Source organism: Phyllobates terribilis, unplaced genomic scaffold, assembly GCF_046119375.1.
Source record: "Phyllobates terribilis strain yellow unplaced genomic scaffold, ASM4611937v1 Scaffold_2__4_contigs__length_985480577, whole genome shotgun sequence".
Taxonomy (NCBI): domain Eukaryota; kingdom Metazoa; phylum Chordata; class Amphibia; order Anura; family Dendrobatidae; genus Phyllobates; species Phyllobates terribilis.
The window spans coordinates 422,830,745-422,848,980 of NW_027362762.1; the positions used below are offsets into that span (position 1 = coordinate 422,830,745).

Below are 18,236 nucleotides of genomic sequence, written 5' to 3' on the forward strand. Positions count from 1 at the left end.
TGCCTACAACAGGCTGATCTCAGATGAGGTAGCATAAACCTGGTAACAGGTTTCCTTTAATGGTTACATAATTGTATTAACATTGTACAGCCTTTTACAATTAGTAAACTATTTGTGTTTAATTTCTAACAGAGTGCTACATGAGACCAATACCTAAAGATGTGCTTGCACCACTCATGGGACAGTGCTTTAGGCTTAACCCCCAAGCAAAAACCAAAAAATACCAGCCAGCCCTGACTGCAGACTATACAGAAACCACAGTACTAGTTAAACACAGGCAGTTTCACAAATAAACATGTACACCCAGGTACCTTATAGGTGACATCTTCTCTGATCGGAGTCATTCTCATCCCTTACATCTCCTTCTGGTCCAGACACCATGATGACTTTTGATATTACTTTTTGTCTCTGCAAACTTTCCTCTTCTCTAGTCTTATGTGGTTCATCCCAACATGGTGGCCTTAAAAATAACTGTGTCATTATAATACTCCTGTATAAAAATATCTGCCTTACACTGAGCCCTTGAATAGTATTTGCATCTCACTGTGCTCCACGCACAAAATATGACTCCCACACTGTACCTCTTATGGTACATAGCCTCCACACTGTACTCTCCTACAAAATATTACCTCCACACCATCCGCCCTTATGAACTATAAGACACTATCAACCCTTATGAAATATAGCGTCCACACTGTCCACCCTTAAGAACTATAGTCTCTACACCATCCACCCTTATGAACTATAGTTTCCACATGATCTACCCTTAGGAGCTATAGTCTCTACACTACTATCCATACGGTCTGCCCTTATGAACTATAGCCTCCACACCGTTCACCCTTATGAACTTTAACAAACCATCACCCCTTATCATTTACAACCACCACATGATCCGCCCTTATGAATTTTAACCTTGACGCATCAGCCCTTATGAATTATGGCCTCTATACCCCCACCCTTATGAACTATATCCTCTACACTGTTCGCCCTTATAAACTATGATAAAACACCATCACTATAACCACACTTTCCCTACTTCTTGCTGTACCTTCTTATCTCCCCCATGCTGCTCCTTTCTCCACACTGCCCCTTGCGATGTCCCCTTCAGTCTGTCCACATTTTCAGTGTGTCCCTCTCTATACTGCCCCATTTCTATACTAATCCTTCTTTTTACTGTGTCCTGTCTATACTGTGCCTACTTTCTTCAACCACAAATGCACAGTATGATGTCTCCTTGCACAGTATGATGCCCCCATAGCCCCCCTATGCACAATATGATGGCCACCTTAGCCCACACTTACAGTATGATGGTGACCATCATCCCCTATGCACAATATGATGGCCTCACAGCTCCTTAAGACACAGGATGATGACACCACAGTCCACCACACACAGTAAGATTGTGACCAATACAGTTTGATGGCCCATACACCACACTATATACAGTATGATTCTCCATAGTCCCCTATATACAGTTTGATGCTGCCCCACAGCCTTTCCTACACAGTATAATCCCCCCACACATCCTCTATACATAGTATGATGACCCCACAGTACATTCCATCATAGAATGTATGATGCCCTTACAATACATTTCCCCAAAACACAGTATGATGGTGACACAGTATGATGCCCCCCTTGTTTCACAGGTCACATGATAAAAAAAGCTTATAGTCAACGAATCCTGGTTCTCGTCCACTTAAGCCTCTTTCTTTTCATCCTGCTTGTCTCGCAGTTGGCCGGCACAGACAGCGCGATGCAGTGATGTCATTGCACTGTCCGACATCCCCTGTGTGGTGCCAGCTTCCTGCCGGAGTGATGGCAAACGGAGTCGATGGCTCTGTGCTCCACCACAGCTGCTACAGTGTAGCAGGCCAAAGCGGCCCATGACCAGACCGGCCCATCTGGTGACAATAGACAAATCGCCAGTGCAGCCCTGTTTCTAGGGGGCTGCAATATTCCACCCCTTGACTGTCACCTTAGACTTCCACCTGAGGCGAGATGAGCATGGGAGAACCAGCCCTGATAAGTCACATGAAATGCATTTATGCTAATGGAGCAAACCATTTATCTTTTGACACTGGTAACAATAACTTCATCTCCAGTCCAATGTCAATCTACTGATAATACCAAATCTGTTTTGAGAACTTCAGTTCTGCTACATCTGTTTACCTGTGTAACTACAATTTACTTGGGTAACTATAACTTTTAAACTAAAACTAGCCAATATCACCTTTTTATTTTATAGGCCAGAATTGATTACTGAAGGACTTAAGGAGACTATGGATGACACTACTGGTCCTATAGGTACGGTTAATTGCATAGAATTGATACTTATTGTTATAAATGTGGATTTTCTTTTATGTATTTAATACTTATGCAAAATTATTAGTTTAATTTATAAAATGTATTAAAAAAAGAATTTGTAATTTTAATAGCCTCTGATTTGTATAATCCAGTTATTATGTAGAAGAAAGCCTTTTAAATGTATACCTAGTGAGAAATTGTTAATTTGTTTGATACCATATTGTTGAAGCTGGCTTTGCCATTTGCTAGGCCTCCTTCACACGTCAGTATTAAACACATACATGTACTGGTGTCATCAATGTTTTACCATCAGTGTGTCATCTGTGTGTCCGTTTTTACCATCAGTGTGTCATCCGTGTGTCCGTTTTTAACATCAGTGTGTCATCCGTGTGTGCGTTTTTACCATCAGTGTGTCATCCGTATGTCTGTTTTTACCATCAGTGTGTCATCCGTGTGTCTATTTTTACCATCAGTGTGTTATCCGTATGTCCGTTTTTACCATCAGTGTGTCATCCATGTGTCCGTTTTTACCATCAGTGTGTCATCCATGTGTCCGTTTTTACCATCAGTGTGTCATCCGTGTGCCCATTTTTACCATCAGTGTGTCATCCGTGTGTCCGTTTTTACCATCAGTGTGTCATCCATGTGTCCGTTTTTACCATCACTGTGTCATCCGTGTGTCCGTTTTTACCATCAGTGTGTCATCCGTGTGCCCATTTTTACCATCAGTGTGTCATCCATGTATCCATTTTTACCATCAGTGTGTCATCCATGTATCTGTTTTTACCATCAGTGTGTTATCCATATGTCCGTTTTTACCATCAGTGTGTCATCCATGTATCTGTTTTTACCATCAGTGTGTTATCCATATGTCCGTTTTTACCATCAGTGTGTCATCCATGTATCTGTTTTTACCATCAGTGTGTCATCCGTGTGTCCGTTTTTACCATCACTGTGTCATCCGTGTGTCCGTTTTTACCATCAGTGTGTCATCCATGTATCCGTTTTTACCATCAGTGTGTCATCCGTGTGTCCGTTTTTACCATCAGTGTGTCATCCGTGTGTCCGTTTTTACCATCAGTGTGTCATCCGTGTTTTTCCTGTATAGATAAAGAAAGAAATACATTACGAAGCTTCCGCAATACTTTGCAATGTTAAACACAGACAGGACATCTATGTGCTTGTACGTGTTTTTCATGGACCCATAGACTTGTATTGGCCTTTGCTATCTGTGCTATTGGAAAAAAAAATGGACATGTCTCTGTGTGTTTTGCGCAGACACATGGTCCATGTAAAACACAGAAACGCGGATGTGTGAAGGAGGCCCTATACAGTTTGTGATTTTTGTGGTAAATTTCATATAATCATTTTCAGGAGTCAGTGAGAAAGATTGTCATGATTCCACGTTGGATGACAGCTCTCAAACAACTAGTTTTCAAGGTAAATGTTGCTTTTTTTCATGAACACATATGAAATTAAGAACCCTGTAAGTCTTTTTCTTCTGAGGTCCCCTTGCTCAATGTTTCCTGCGGCTGTAGATTTTCAAATATTTTCTCATTGTCTTGTAGGAGAGCGACAAAAACATTTACAGGCATAGGAATTCTTATTGATTCATCTTTCGCTCACTATCCAAACATAGGGGCTATGTTCAATACAAATCGAATGTGTAACAGTCCTTAAAGTGATATTCTCATCTGAGAATTATGGGATAGCAATGTGTATATGCCATCAGTGACTAATGAATGTGGGTCCTGCCATTGGGACCCATACCTTACTTGAGGTCAGGGGAATCTTTATTTATTTATTTTACTCACTTGTATAGCACCATTAATTCCACAGCCATCAGCATCACTGTCCCCATTGGGGCTCACAATCTAGATTCCCTATCAGCATGTCTTTGGAGTGTGGGAGGAAACCCACGCAAACACAGGGAGAACATACTAATTCCCTGCCGATGCTGTCCTTGGTGGGATTTGAACCCAGGACCCCAGAGCTGCAAGCAACAGTGCTAACCACTGAGCCACAGTATCTTGTCCTGTAACCCTCATCCTGTCAGTGGAGAGGAACTGCTATAGAAGTCTTTAGAGAATAAAGCACATGTGCAGCCATCTCTCCAATGACAGGGGTGGGTAGACCAGGCTATATAAATGGAATGTCTTCTCATTTATGTCATATCCTCTGAATACTCCATAAATATCTAAGATGAGTATACACCTTGAGGCTTTAAGTGAAGAAAAAAAACATATAAAATATATTAGTTACTGAACGACTTTCAGGTTTTTATTATTTTAATCTTTTTATGTTAATATATTTTAATGCACAATATAATTTGTGGCCTTCACTGTAACATGGTAAATCCTCAGCAATTTACTGTACAATACAACTTATTGGGGTTTTCAGAATCCCAGTCACACGTTGCGGAAAAATATCCTCACGAAAATGAAAGCATAGTGTGGTGTCAGATCTGCAGCATGCTCAATATTAGGCAGATTTTACCCTATTCACTGCTTAGAAAATGGAGTAGGGTGAAGTCTGCAGCCAAATCTGCAATGAAATCCGGATTTCTCTTGGATTTCTAACCAAATCTACAGTGGGAATTTTCCACAACGTGTGAACATAGCTTAGAGCAGTAAAACATCCAGCAATATTTTTACGATTATTCACATCCGTGTTTAGCTTGTATGAACAGCAGGTCATGAAGCACATGGGATTTCTTAAAACTTCTTGTAGTAGTAAGGTCACTGAAAATAATTGTGAGTGTAACATTAATTTGAGTCAAAAATATTCATATAATGTATTGATTCTTCTAGAAAACTATGACGCCAGACTTTCCAGAATAGACATCGCCAATACTCTACGAGAGCAAGTGCAAGACCTTTTTAATAAAAAATATGGTAAGTGCACATTAATTCTGCTGTATGAACATATTGTATTGTGCCATACACACATGAGAAAACCGACTAAGAGCAATGCCTTAGAAGTCTACCCGTTAACTAAGTTTTACTTTTTCTTTTTTGTTGAACTTTTATTAATTTTATTTTATACAGATCTACGATTTCTTTCTTGCATCAAACTTTTTGATTGGGATTTATTAATTGCTGATCAAAATGACCAATAATTAGGACTATAAAGGATTTTGTCGATTTGTTACTGACTAGCTGCATTTACTGTATGAAAATGAAATGGTCCAAACATTACATTTTATTCTTCATATAATTCTGAACAAGAAAACACAAATGTAGTTATACATTTACTAAAAACATACCAAAAAGAAAAACAGCCTTACCAACACCAAGTCAGATTACAAAAGCACTAGCAAGATGGAGCAGACCCCCATGATAAAGGCGGGGGCAGCACAGGTGCGAAATACTGATGCAAACAGACACCCACAAACAATTCATGGAGGGGGTGGCCACCTAGTAAAAAATGCACACAAATGAGGCTTGCATAGGACGCCAGTCACACAGATACGTGTGATGCGCAGTGTCCGGCTTACAGCCTATTAATGACGCCCATACTATTAGATCAGGCGGGCTGCCCAGCACTACATGAGTGCACCCCACAAAGTGTACATTTACTACAAGAACCCGCTATTTCACATGTATAAAGTAAAAATGTATATGATTTGCTCTAGGTGAAGCCCTTGGAATCAAGTACCCAGTTCAAGTACCTTATAAACGCATTAAGAGTAACCCTGGCTCTGTTATAATAGAAGGCCTGCCTCCAGGGATTCCTTTTCGAAAACCCTGTACCTTTGGATCACAGAATCTAGAACGGATTTTGGCAGTGGCAGATAAAATCAGGTTCACGGTTACAAGGTATGAGCTTGACTCTACGATCACTCATTGCTTTCCAAACCAGAAAATGAGATCTTCATATTCTTATTTAGATATTTAGCTTCCATACAACCAGTCAAATATTACTACTTTATATGGACACTTATTTTTAATGTTTGTTATATACGTGTTATATATGTTTTATTATCAAGTAAACGTCACCAAAGCACTAGTAAAATCCATGCAACACTAAAAACATTTAGATTCATATTTTGTATTTATGTTGTAGGCCATTTCAAGGACTCATTCCGAGACCTGGTAAGATGCGGTTTTATGTTTTGCATTATTTTAAGTTACAATAATTTTATTCACTACAGTTATATACTGTACTAAAAGGTTATTCCCAAAATTACAAGTTAATCCCCAAATTTAGAGGTCCCCGACCTTTCTGACCTAGAGAGCCACATTCAGCTCTGAAAAAGGGTCACGAGCTATTTCCAGCTCCTGCTCCATTCATAGTAATGATACCCAGAGCCCCCTATTGTCAGTATAATGACAGCCAAAGCGTTTCCATTGAATTCACACCAAGACAGAATGCCAAGCTCCAGGGTTTCCTATCTTACCCCCATTCAGATCTGCTCTTCTGTGCAGGGCTACACACAATAGTCACCATCTAGAGATCTTCACTTAATTTCTGCTTGCTACACCTGGAGCTAATGCACCAAGCTGGCACACAGCCGCGAGTCACATATCATGGGCCCGCGAGCCACAAGTGGCTCTCGAGCTACGGTTTGGGACCCCTGCCCTAACTGTATGATAGCAGATAACTTGCTGATCACTGGGTCCGACAATTAATGCAGAGCTCTGAAAACCTGAGAACGGGGTTGCAGCGTCCTGTCTTGACTGGGCCCGAGGTGCAGAATCTCTATCCCCACTCCATTCATTGGCTATCTGACTGCCTGAAATAGCAGAGCGCTTCCCTCTGCTATCTCTGTCAGTTCCATATACAGTGAATGCTGTGCAGAACAAGAATGGTCATCTCCACTCCATTCAAGATGGATTTCTGCAGCGCCGTTCTTGGGGTTCCAAAACCCTTTTTTCAAGATCGGTGTGTGTCACTTGTGGTTGTACCCCCAGTGATCAGTAAGTTACAGAGGTTATAGAGGATAACTTATGATTTTGGGAATAACCCTTTAAGTCAACTCATTATTTGCTAAAAGTACAGTATATACCCGTATGTTCATTTGTGTTATACTACCATGTGTAGTCACCTCACTCCAGATTATATTCTTCCATCAGATGATGAAGATGCCAATAGATTGGGAGAAAAAGTAATTCTTCGGGAACAAGTAAAAGAGCTCTTTAATGAAAAATATGGTTAGTCTATATTTTTGTCTTGACTTTTCTTTTTAGATGTAATCTAATTTATGTACTATGTTCTTTTCTGCTATTCATAGTGTCTTTTACAGGTATGACTTTTGCTTGTTGCAGGTGAAGCCCTAGGGTTGGGCCATCCAGTACTGGTACCCTACAAATTAATCAGAGATAATCCTGATTCTATAGAAGTCACTGGTCTGCCAAATGACATACCATTCAGGAATCCAAATACTTATGACATAACACGGCTAGAAAAAGTAATGAAAGCACGGGAAAGCATTCATATGGTGATAATAAACCAGTTGCAGTAAGTACCTTGTACTAGAGACAAGAGGACTAGCTTTTAGTTCAGTTTGTTTTATTAAACCTGATGTAAAACACTTGTAGTCAGTAGTCACAGCTTTAATATATTTATTAAAACTGAATGCAGAGAACATTACTGTATAGGCTGATGAGGTACAGTATATACCTCTCTGTCACACTGTTTAGTCGCTGCTTCAGGCTACTACAGATCAGTACTTTTTATTTGAATGTGATCTTGCATGCAGTACCTGGCAGCGGCCACTAAATAGTGGGAGGGAGCAGTGGTGTTCCACTCCATACAATGTTTACTTCCGGCTTCTGCCTGTGCTGCAAACAGCCGATCAGTGGGAATGCCAGGTGTCGGACCCCCGCCTACCTGAGAATAGGTCATTAGTATCAAAGTAGTGGAAAACCCCCTTTTAAAGTATACCTGGCACCAGCATATCCATTTGGTAAGTGTGCCGTCTTTTTAAATAAACTAATGTAAATACAAATAAAATAAGTCACAAGTGAAAAAAGTGTAAGGGAACATGATAACATGCCATCCTCAGTGACAACACGGCTGTAGTAGCCAGTCACTGCCTGCCACAATGATGTTTCTTTCACATTGACCTTTCATATATAGAAAGACAGATAGGGTTTTTGTAAAGTAACGAAAAATCCATGCATTTCTATTTATTTTCACAGGCCATTTTCAGAAATATGTATCGAGCCACCATCACAATTACGTAAGTGTACAAAAATGTTTTAGGATTATACGTCACAGACATTCTTTGATCTTATTTATCTGATGTTTTGTAAAGGAAAACCTGCTGTTTATAAAAGGAGAAGGGTCTTAAAAGTTAGGATAAATGGTCAAAAGAAGGCATATGGGGTAGAGAGTGGAAGCTCCAGAAGGGCTGGTGATCCATAATTTATGAAATGTGTGTTTCCTGTCAACAGACAAAATAACAAATTACAGCTGCATTCAGAAATGCTATAATATGTAAAACATTGAATATATGAAATTGGAACTGCATTTCTCCTGTACAAAACATGTTAAAAAATGAAGGTACTTAGTGCATAAATTGGCCAATTCGTGTGAGCCCAAGAGCCAGCGCCAAGGCGTACCCCTTTGTTGGGACCCTAAACCTAATCTGATGCCTCTCCCAGGCTAATAGCCTACAATTATATGGACAGACAGGTAGGATCAAGCTCTATTTAAAAACGCCTTAGGCATTTTTAACAGACGGAAATAGACCTTAATTGCACTTATTGACATATACTGTATGATATAAGGGCTACATTCGCCTACTGTGTAGTTATGTAATAGTAGTTCATATGTCATCATTTCCACCCTATAGAATGGGCAAATTAAATTTCATTAATGGGGCATATTTTACCTTTGATTTCCATTACCACAGCTTCTATGTGAATATATGGCCATTGTAACACAATGGTAACACCTTTTACTATGAAATTTTATGTAATGTCATTATCCCAAATATGCTTATTTTCTTGCGCAGACAAAGACAGCCTTGCTCCGAAGCGAAAAAGAAAGCGAATTTCTGAAGGAAACTCTGTGTCCTCAACATCATCCAACTCTTCGTCGTCCTCATCTTCTTCCTCTTCTAATATAGAACCCATCACATCAGCACATCCAATGTCCCTAGTGGTAAGTGTATATGTTCCTTAATGAGTTATCAATTGATTTAGAAAGATACTGAAACTCTATAGCAAACTGTTTACAACACCTTTTACAGTAAATACTTAACCCATTTACTGGACAAAAGTCCGAAAGGTTAGATCTTTAGTAATTTGTTTATATGAGGCTGAACTGAGCCCTGCTCGATCTTGGCTTCTGTTGATCATCAATGCAGAAGTTAATTTGGAACAGACAATGAACAAAACAATATAATTGTAAAACGTTCGGCAAAACATACATTTATTTTGCATAAATCAGGTAATTACTTTTAATTTGGGCTGGAGAATAACTCATGGGAGATATTCTAGTGAAATCAGCCTGCCTTGAAGTCTGGCCGCCCTGCCAGGTCTTCCACCGCACACAAGGTGGCAGAAGAAAGTTTATACTTGCAATCTTCTAAAGCTTATTCTTTCACAATACTGCAGAGTAAAGAAGTGATCTAAATAAATGCCATCATTATTTTGTTCAATCTTTAACCCATTAGTTAAAAAAAGTAATTATGATGAATCCTGTAAAAGAGCCAGTCTTGTCTGTGGTCTGTGCCTCCTATTGGGACTCATCCTCATTCAAGTGAATAGGTCTGAGCTGCAGTGTCTGACATACATATATATAGATATATGTGAATTTATATTTTGTACATTGCTTTCCCGCACTGTCCACACTGTCGTTTTTATTTACATTATTCGCCTCCATCCCTTCCATGGTGCACACCAGCAGCACCTGAGAGACCTCATTGACTATAATGGAGTCCTTTGGGTTTCTCTCCGGGTATCTGGCATTTTGCTAGGAATAATAGCATAGGATGTTGTGCTACGTGTCCTGGTAAAAATATTGGAATCTTCAAAGTAGCCTGCTGACAGAAGCTTCAATGCTGCTCTGAACGAATGCTTATGTTTGGTGTGAACAGGGCCTTATATCTGGTATAAACAGAGTCTTATGTCAGTTTCATCCAACTGACAATGTAAAATATTTCCTTTATGATAAATAAGTGGAATGAAAACCACTTTTAAAAACCATAATCTTGCAATACATGCCTAATACTATGCTCTTCTTCTGTTTTAGCAATGGCCCATGTATATGTTGGACTACGGGGGTGTGAACATGCAGATTCCTGGACAAATGAACTTCTAGTTCTCTCAGATGGAAGTTGAATGGAAATATGTAATTATTGTATAAAAGTGTATATGACAATATTTAACAATGCCTTTTAGTTTTTTCCAATCATTTTTACAGTATGTTTCTGCCATCCAAGATGGCCTTTTTGGAATAAAATGTGTTGCCTTGTTCTGATTTGTGTCTTATATATATGTATTGTGATAAAATTGGATACAGCCTATTTCCTACAGAGTCTAATAATAATGGGAATGTATAGCTAAAGCTGTCTAACTTTTAGACAGTGCAAATTTGGGTTAGAAAGTCTAAAAGGATTCCCTTTGAAATGCAGATTTATCAAAATGGTTTGACACATTTCGCACATCTTTAGACTGTCTAGTCGAAATTTACACCGTCTATGAGTTACCTTACCTTGGTCAACTATTTTTGCCAAATTTGATGCAATGTAGGCACACTGGATCACTATTTAGGCCACACGTGTTTCTCCACTCACTTTCCTGTAAAACACATAATTAATTTGGTTCAAAGCTTAAAGACAAATTAAGTTACATTTCTTTGTGAGTGTAGCTTAGAAAATCAGACTGTATGTGTTTTTTGCAGCAGACTTTGGTCGTATGCATCAACTGTAATGCTGCTTTGATGCAGAGCATGAAGTGATTCCCGTGACACTTATCCGTGTGAAAACAGGCCATGGTCAAAGCTGCAGTGATTATATAGATGGAAAGTAGCAGCTTGTTACAGAGGCAGGTGCCTCTATACATTTGGCACTCCTTACTCCAGCAGAACATTTTGTAGAGATATACGGCACTCCTGAGTTCGGAGACAAGGTGCTCAAGTATGATTCCAACCCATAGATGAGCAAATAAAAGACTTGGCACTCAAGATGCAGTGGAATGAAAAATTCTTTAATGCAATCCGAACAGTTGTTGTTAACGTCTCGGTCCTAACATTGAACCTTCATCAGAACTGGAACCGAGTTCCAAAGCCTGTCGCAATGTTAGGACTGAAATGTTAACAATTGTTTGGATTGCATTAAAGAATTTTTCATTCCACTGCATTTTGAGTGCCAAGTCTCTTACTTGCTTATGGGTTAAATACTGGCATGTGAAAAGCCAGTCTTGAGACATTGGGAGGAATATATCAAGTATGGCTCGCAACTTTTTAATACAGCAAAGTAAGGGCGGCAACAGGCAGAAAATGGCCGCTGTGCAAGAATAGAATATGGGCCCTTTGCTATCCAATAATGTGTTTGTGACAGAAGCTGATTGCTGTTTTCGAGGTGGTAGTGGGCCTTTTTACCTCTAGGGCCTCTGTGAGGCTTTACAGGTTGCACCAGTACTATGTCCCCCCCCCCACAGCAAAAGCATTTTGAAATCAAGTACTTAGGTTTAATGAAGTACAAATGTAATGGATTGGTGACAATCTCCGTAAAAATAAAACTTGGGAACTTTATCTAAGTAATGGATTAGATTCAAATGCAGCGCAAGAATAGAACTCTGGCAGTAAAACAGAAAATCTATTTTATCTGGCTATCTGGTTGAATACATTGAAAGTTGATCGTTCCTTCTCACAGTAACACAGCTGCATATGCTCTCCAGTGAAACATTTTCATATTTCACAAGCAAATTAAATCAAATTAAATGGCTTTCATATTGTAAAAAAATGTTTTCAGTAAGCGCAGATGCTGTTTATGCAACTACTCTGAAATCTCAATTTGTTAGGAGAATGGTTGGTTTGTGAGTGATCATTCTGTAATTAGACTACTTTTTACTGCCATCTGGGCACAATCAGGATTCTCCTAAGTTTAGCAACTTCACATAATCAATTGTGCAATGGTTCATAAACATCGAAACTCAGTAGCAAAAAAAAACAAGTGTATGGTTGTTCTGAATTTCGGTTTTGGGGAACGTGATATAAAACACTGTTCTGCTATTTGTAGGATGAGTGGGCACTGCCAAACAAGTGAAAATAATTATTTTGAGTCTATGCAAAGTACATTCCCAAAATAGCTCAGGAGCCAAAGAACAGACACATACACCAAGTTCCAAATTATTGTGAAAATTGGATTTAAAGTTTTTTTTCCATGAACAAAAGCACATTTTAATCAATAGATCTTGGAATAATAATAACTTAATATGTTTAAATAAAATGTTCCTGTGCTGAGATAATCTTATAAATGTGCCCCTGCTGTGTCCTGTGTAATGGATGTGTCTGACCGTATAGGAACATGGTCTGATCATACCACAGCTCCTGGGCGGAGTGGGGGGCGAGCAAAAGAGTATACAGACATTACAGCACGGGATCACAGCTGATTCTTTCTGTGAGGTAAAACATTTCCCTGTCTGTTTTTAAACAATGTTTTCCTTCAAAGAAAGAATCAGCTGTGATCCCCTGCTGTAATGTCTGTATTGTCTTTTGCGTCCTCCCCTGCCCAGGAGATGTGGTATGATCACACCATGTTCCATACACGGTCAGACACAGCCATTGATTAAAATGAAATTTTGTTCGTGGGAAAACCCCTTTAACCTTCTTCAGGCTTGCGTGTCTTATCTTTTGCGCTGCAGCAATATGAAATTACCTTATAAACCGCTAGCAACATCAGTAGCATGAGTATGTCACTGAACGTCGAGGCAGGGAGCTGATTGGTGCTACTCTGATCCTGTAAGTGCTCCTCTGAACACAGATGTTCTGGCATGCTAGCAGGATAATTTGTATTTGTGTCTTTACCCCCTAACCTTTTTGTTATGCAGTCTGGAAGAGGGAAGGGGGGTAAAAAAAAAACATTTCCCTTTCTGCTGGCACCACCACCTTCCTTCCCTCCACGCAAGCCAAGGGAATGAACCTCCAGTGCCAAGTGGTAAATACTACATTGCGCTGAGTAATGATGCTCAATGGTGGGGATATAAAAGGAACATGCTGCCTGCAGAGCTGCTAATGACTTTTATCATTGTGCAGAGCAAATCCGTGCAATGTGCACTCAGCTTGTTAAATATACAGCCAGTTCTGCTACAAACTGCAAACACAACTCTACTATACACTCGTTCATTTACACCTGTTTCCATTGTTGATCTTGCCTAATCTGTGCTTGGAGTTTATCACAATTTCTGTATTTTTGCTCGTCCATCCACTTTTTGAAGATTGACCACAAGTTCTCAATGGGATTGAGATCTGTGGAGTTTCCTGACCATTAACCAAAAATTTCAATGCTATCACTTTTGCCTTGTGACATAGTGCTCCATTATGCTGGAAAACCATTTTTCATCACCAAATTGCTGATGGATCATTGGGAGAAGTTGTTCTTGGATGATGTTTGGATGTCTCTTTATTCATAGCAGTGTTTTAGGCAAAATTGAGAAATCAGGGTAGTGCTGCTCACCTTTTCTACTTTAGACAATCATTCTTCCAGATGCCCCAAGCAGTCTGAGGGAGGCTTCTTCAGAGAAAATAACTTTACCCCATTCCTCTGGAGTCTATTGCCTGTACTTCCTTCAAAGTTATTTTCTCTGCTGAAGAGTCCTGGGACATCTGGAAGAATGATTGTCAAGAGAAAAAAAAAGTGTGAGCTACCATGAGTCCTGTGTCATGTGAACTGTTACACATCTTGAGATTTTTCAAAGTAATTTTATATTCTTATGTCAGACTTTTATAGATGCAGCACTACTGAATATGTTTATATTTTTATTTTTTTATGTCTATGGCTGGGAATAACAGGAGACAGGCTAAATAGGGTTTGGAATTGTGAGCTTGGATATACATTTATGCTTCCAGAGAAAATCATCAAGAGTATCACAGTATAAAACTCTAGATGGTACAGGTGTGTACTGAGAGTTACTAATAAAACGTAACATTTAATCATGATCAGTAAAAAATGAAATGCGTCAAAATACCAATGTTTCGTGGTATTACGAAACACCATATGACATGTCTAAGAGATGAGACACATAGCCAAGGGCTGCATCCAATGTAGTCTTAAGGCCCCGTCACACATAACGAGATCGCTAGCGAGATCGTTGATACGTCACAGTTTTTGTGACGCAATAGCGATCTTGCTAGCGATCTCGTTATGTCTGACAGGTAGCAATGATCAGGCCCCTGCTGTGAGATCGCTGATCATTTTCACTTTCACAAGGATAGCAGCAGAAAATGGACCCCAAAATTTGTTGTGCAATTTCTCCTGAGTACAGTGCAAAGCTCATAAGGGAAAAAGCGCCATATTGGAGTTGTTTTTGCTGGAATGGTTTGAGGGTGCCATGTCACATTGGCAGAGCCCCTGAAGTGCCAGAACAGCAGAAACCCCTAATAGGAGACCTAATTTTACAAAATACACCCCCAATGATTTCATGAAGGGGTGCAGTGAGCATGTTGACACCACATGTGCTTCACGGAAATTTATACCATTGGGAAGTGAAGAATGAATTACATTTTTACCTCTAAAATGTTGTTTTAGCCCCAAGTTTTTAATTTTTATAAGGGCTAGTAGGAAAAAATGGACCTCTCAGTTTGTTGTGTAATTTCTCCTGAGTACGCCAATACCCTACATGTAATCAGAAACTACTTTTCAGGCACAGTGCAAAGCTCAGAAGGGAAGAAGCACCATATTATATTACAGATTTTACTATTGTTATGGTTTGTGGGTGCGATGACTCACTGGAAGAGCCCTGAGGTGCCAGAACAGCAGAAACCCCCCCATAAGTGACCCCATCTTACATACTACACCTCTCAATTAATTCATCTAAGGGTACAGTGATCATATTGATGCCACATGTGTGTCACAGAATTTTATACCATTGGGCAGTTAAGAAAAAAATAATAACATTTTTACCGCCAAAATTTTTGTTTTAGCCCCAGATTTTACATTTTCACACAGGAAAATTGGTAAAAATGACACCACAATTTCTGTTGAACGTGGAAATACCCCATATGTGGCTGTACAGTACTATTTGGCCACATTGCGAGACTCAGAAGGGACAGAGCGCTATTTGCTTCTTGGAGCACAGATTTTCCTAGAATAGTTTGTGGATTCCATATGCCTAAAAGAGCAGAATATCCCCCTCAACTGACCCAATTTTGGTAATTATACTCCTTATGGAATTTACCTACAGGTGTAGTGATGATTTGACTCCATGGGTGTTTTCCAGAAACAAGCAGCAGTGGATGTTGCTGAGTGAAAATTGCAAACCTGCTATTGTAGTGCCCATACATTGTAGTGCCCAGTACGTTGTAGTGCCCAGCTTGTGCTTCTGGAGACATGCACCCATAAATTAGGCGGGCTCTCATCGCTACAGAAATGCCAAACATGTGGATGCTAAATTTGGTTTAGGCACACTGTGGGGCTCAGAAGGGAGGAGGCATTTGGATTTGTTAGCGCAGAATTTGCTGAATTTCTTTTGGGGGGTCAGGAGCCATTTTGCTTTTTTAGAGCCTTTGTACTTCAAGTAACGTGGAAGCCCCCTATACTTCCATTAACAGATGATGGAGCTGAGTGGGGACTTGCTTTTTTTTGTGCATTGATTTGAAGCTTTTGTTGGGAACATTTTACATAACATTTTGGACCATGTTTATCCTGTGCTCTTTTCTGCGCACTTACATCGGGGTTTCCATCTAAATCTGCAAGTGACGTGATTCAGATGAAACTCCTGTGGGATCTATTCACTATAATGAGGCAGCAGAGTTACTCTAGACGCTGTGCAGCACATAGTAGATGAAGATGGCACTCTGCAACACGGTAAATGCGATGAGGATCTCTGCTTTCCCAGCTCCATGTTTTAATTGTGTGTTTCTGGAATAAAGTTCTTTTTTCATCGCACTTACCATGTTGCAGAGTGCCATCTTCATCTACTACGTGCTGCACTCAGGATATCTCCTCTTCGGATCATGCACCTGTTTCTCACAGAGTGGGCCAGCTCCAATCCAGGTATCCTCAGGTTTCCGGGCAAGTGTGCGGTTTGAATGGTGCCGGCTTTTTCTCTTTTTTACTGCTATTACTCTAGACCAGGGGTCTCAAACTTGGCTGGATATATGGGCCGCACATGAAAAAAATTTGAATTTGGGGGGCCGCATTCTTTGCAGGTCAAAGTGACATTTTTAGTGATATGTCACTTTTTTTGTATACATCTTTTGAACATTTTTGCCGTGTTTATTTTATTTTTTTATAGCTTGGGTCGTTATGGATGTTGCGATAATAAAAGTGCACTTTTTTGTGTTTACTTTAGTTTATACATAAAACAGCATTTTTAGTGCCAAAATATTTTTTCATGCTTTATTTTTAATTCTTTCTTTTTCATTTTTACAATTTTGTTTCCCCCAATTGGCCACATACAGTAATATGGTCTTACAATTAGCACCATATAGTAATGTGTCCCATCCTGGTCCTCATTTTGTAGTAATGTCGCCATCCTGGTCCTCATCTTGTAGTAATGTCCCCATCCTGGTCCTAAGCTTGTAGTAATGTGCCTCATCCCAGTCATCATTTTGTAGCAATGTTCCCCATCACGGTCCTCATCTTGTAGATATGTCTCTGACTCGCCCCCTGGGCCGTGGGGCACTCGGATCCGGGCAATAGGGGAACGATGGGAGTAGTAGTGGCAACCCGGTTCCGTGGCTCAGGGTGGTCAGGCCAGTGGTAGTCCGTTAAGTGCTGTTGATTATGTCCGACTACGCCACCCGTGGATTGCGGTTATTAGGAACCGCCGCTGCATGCAGACCGCTGGGGCTGATGAGGTGTGCAGCTAGGGTAGTATGACTCCCCACGGGAAGAGTGCGGCCCCAGGGCAGTATAATGGATGTTGGGAGTGATGGTAGTGAGAGTCCCAGTGCTGATAGTGCTGGAGGAGCAAGGAGCACGCAAACAACAGGTGGCAGTCCAGGGTCTTTACTAGAACAGGTAAATTGACCCACAAACAGTCCCAGCTAGGAAGGGACCTGGATGTCTGAGAGCAACGGGGAAATTGGCCCTGGTCAGGGTGAGGGTGTAGGCCTACCGTGCTTTCTGTGCTCCTTCTGGCTATCTCCTCGTTATAGGGTAACAGCCCACGCTTCCGAGCTTTCCGTGTATTCTCGCCTGTATGGCCTGCGACGTGGGTTCCTTTCTGCTCCCAGCCTTGTACGGCTCTGCTGGTCCCTTCTGTTGTGGCAGGGCCTCCAGGCTTCTTAGGCCAAGGAATATACAGTCCCTTGCGGACTGGTTATATGCTGGAGAATGTGGAATCCTCCCAGCCTCAGACACCAAAGTCTGGTAAAGTAAGTCTTTTATCTTCGCCTCTTGTCTCTGGCTTGTGGCTCTCCTCCTGCCACACTTCCTCTTAGGTGCAATACAACTGTCTGTCCCTGCTCTGCTCCGGGACACGTCTCAGTCCTGAGAGAGGTCATCAAGTTCTCCCTAACCCTGCCCCCAGCACCAGCTTTTATAGGGGCAGCCTGCTCCCCCTACTGGCCTGAGACAGGAGGTACTGCATGCTAATGTTCCCCTGACTAGAGAACCTCCCCCTTGCTCTCAGACACAGCTTTATTACATTTTGTGGCATCCAGGCCAGGTTGACACATTCCCCCCTAGTGAAATTTAGTACTCCGGGACTAAAGAATAAACAAAGACAATATACATGACTATAAAACATTAATAGACAGACGACGCACAGCTTGAGTTCTTAAGGTCACAGTGTGGCCTGTGACCGGGTGTC

The 18,236-nt window shown here is 40.6% G+C and overlaps 1 protein-coding gene across 3 annotated transcripts in view; it reads left to right on the forward strand.

Moving 5' to 3' along the window:
- Positions 1-10,737, forward strand: part of GTF2IRD1 (GTF2I repeat domain containing 1) — a 102,270-nt gene extending 91,533 nt beyond the window's left edge. For all 3 annotated transcript variants that reach the window (XM_073665174.1, XM_073665166.1, XM_073665170.1), the window contains exons 18-27: positions 2,249-2,307; positions 3,682-3,747; positions 5,118-5,201; positions 5,942-6,125; positions 6,373-6,401; positions 7,383-7,460; positions 7,575-7,767; positions 8,451-8,491; positions 9,269-9,417; positions 10,510-10,737. In XM_073665174.1, coding sequence (XP_073521275.1) covers positions 2,249-2,307; positions 3,682-3,747; positions 5,118-5,201; positions 5,942-6,125; positions 6,373-6,401; positions 7,383-7,460; positions 7,575-7,767; positions 8,451-8,491; positions 9,269-9,417; positions 10,510-10,578 — 952 coding nt within the window. In that variant the 3' untranslated portion in view covers positions 10,579-10,737. The remainder of the gene's footprint in view (positions 1-2,248; positions 2,308-3,681; positions 3,748-5,117; positions 5,202-5,941; positions 6,126-6,372; positions 6,402-7,382; positions 7,461-7,574; positions 7,768-8,450; positions 8,492-9,268; positions 9,418-10,509) is intronic.
- The last annotated feature ends 7,499 nt before the right edge of the window (positions 10,738-18,236 follow it).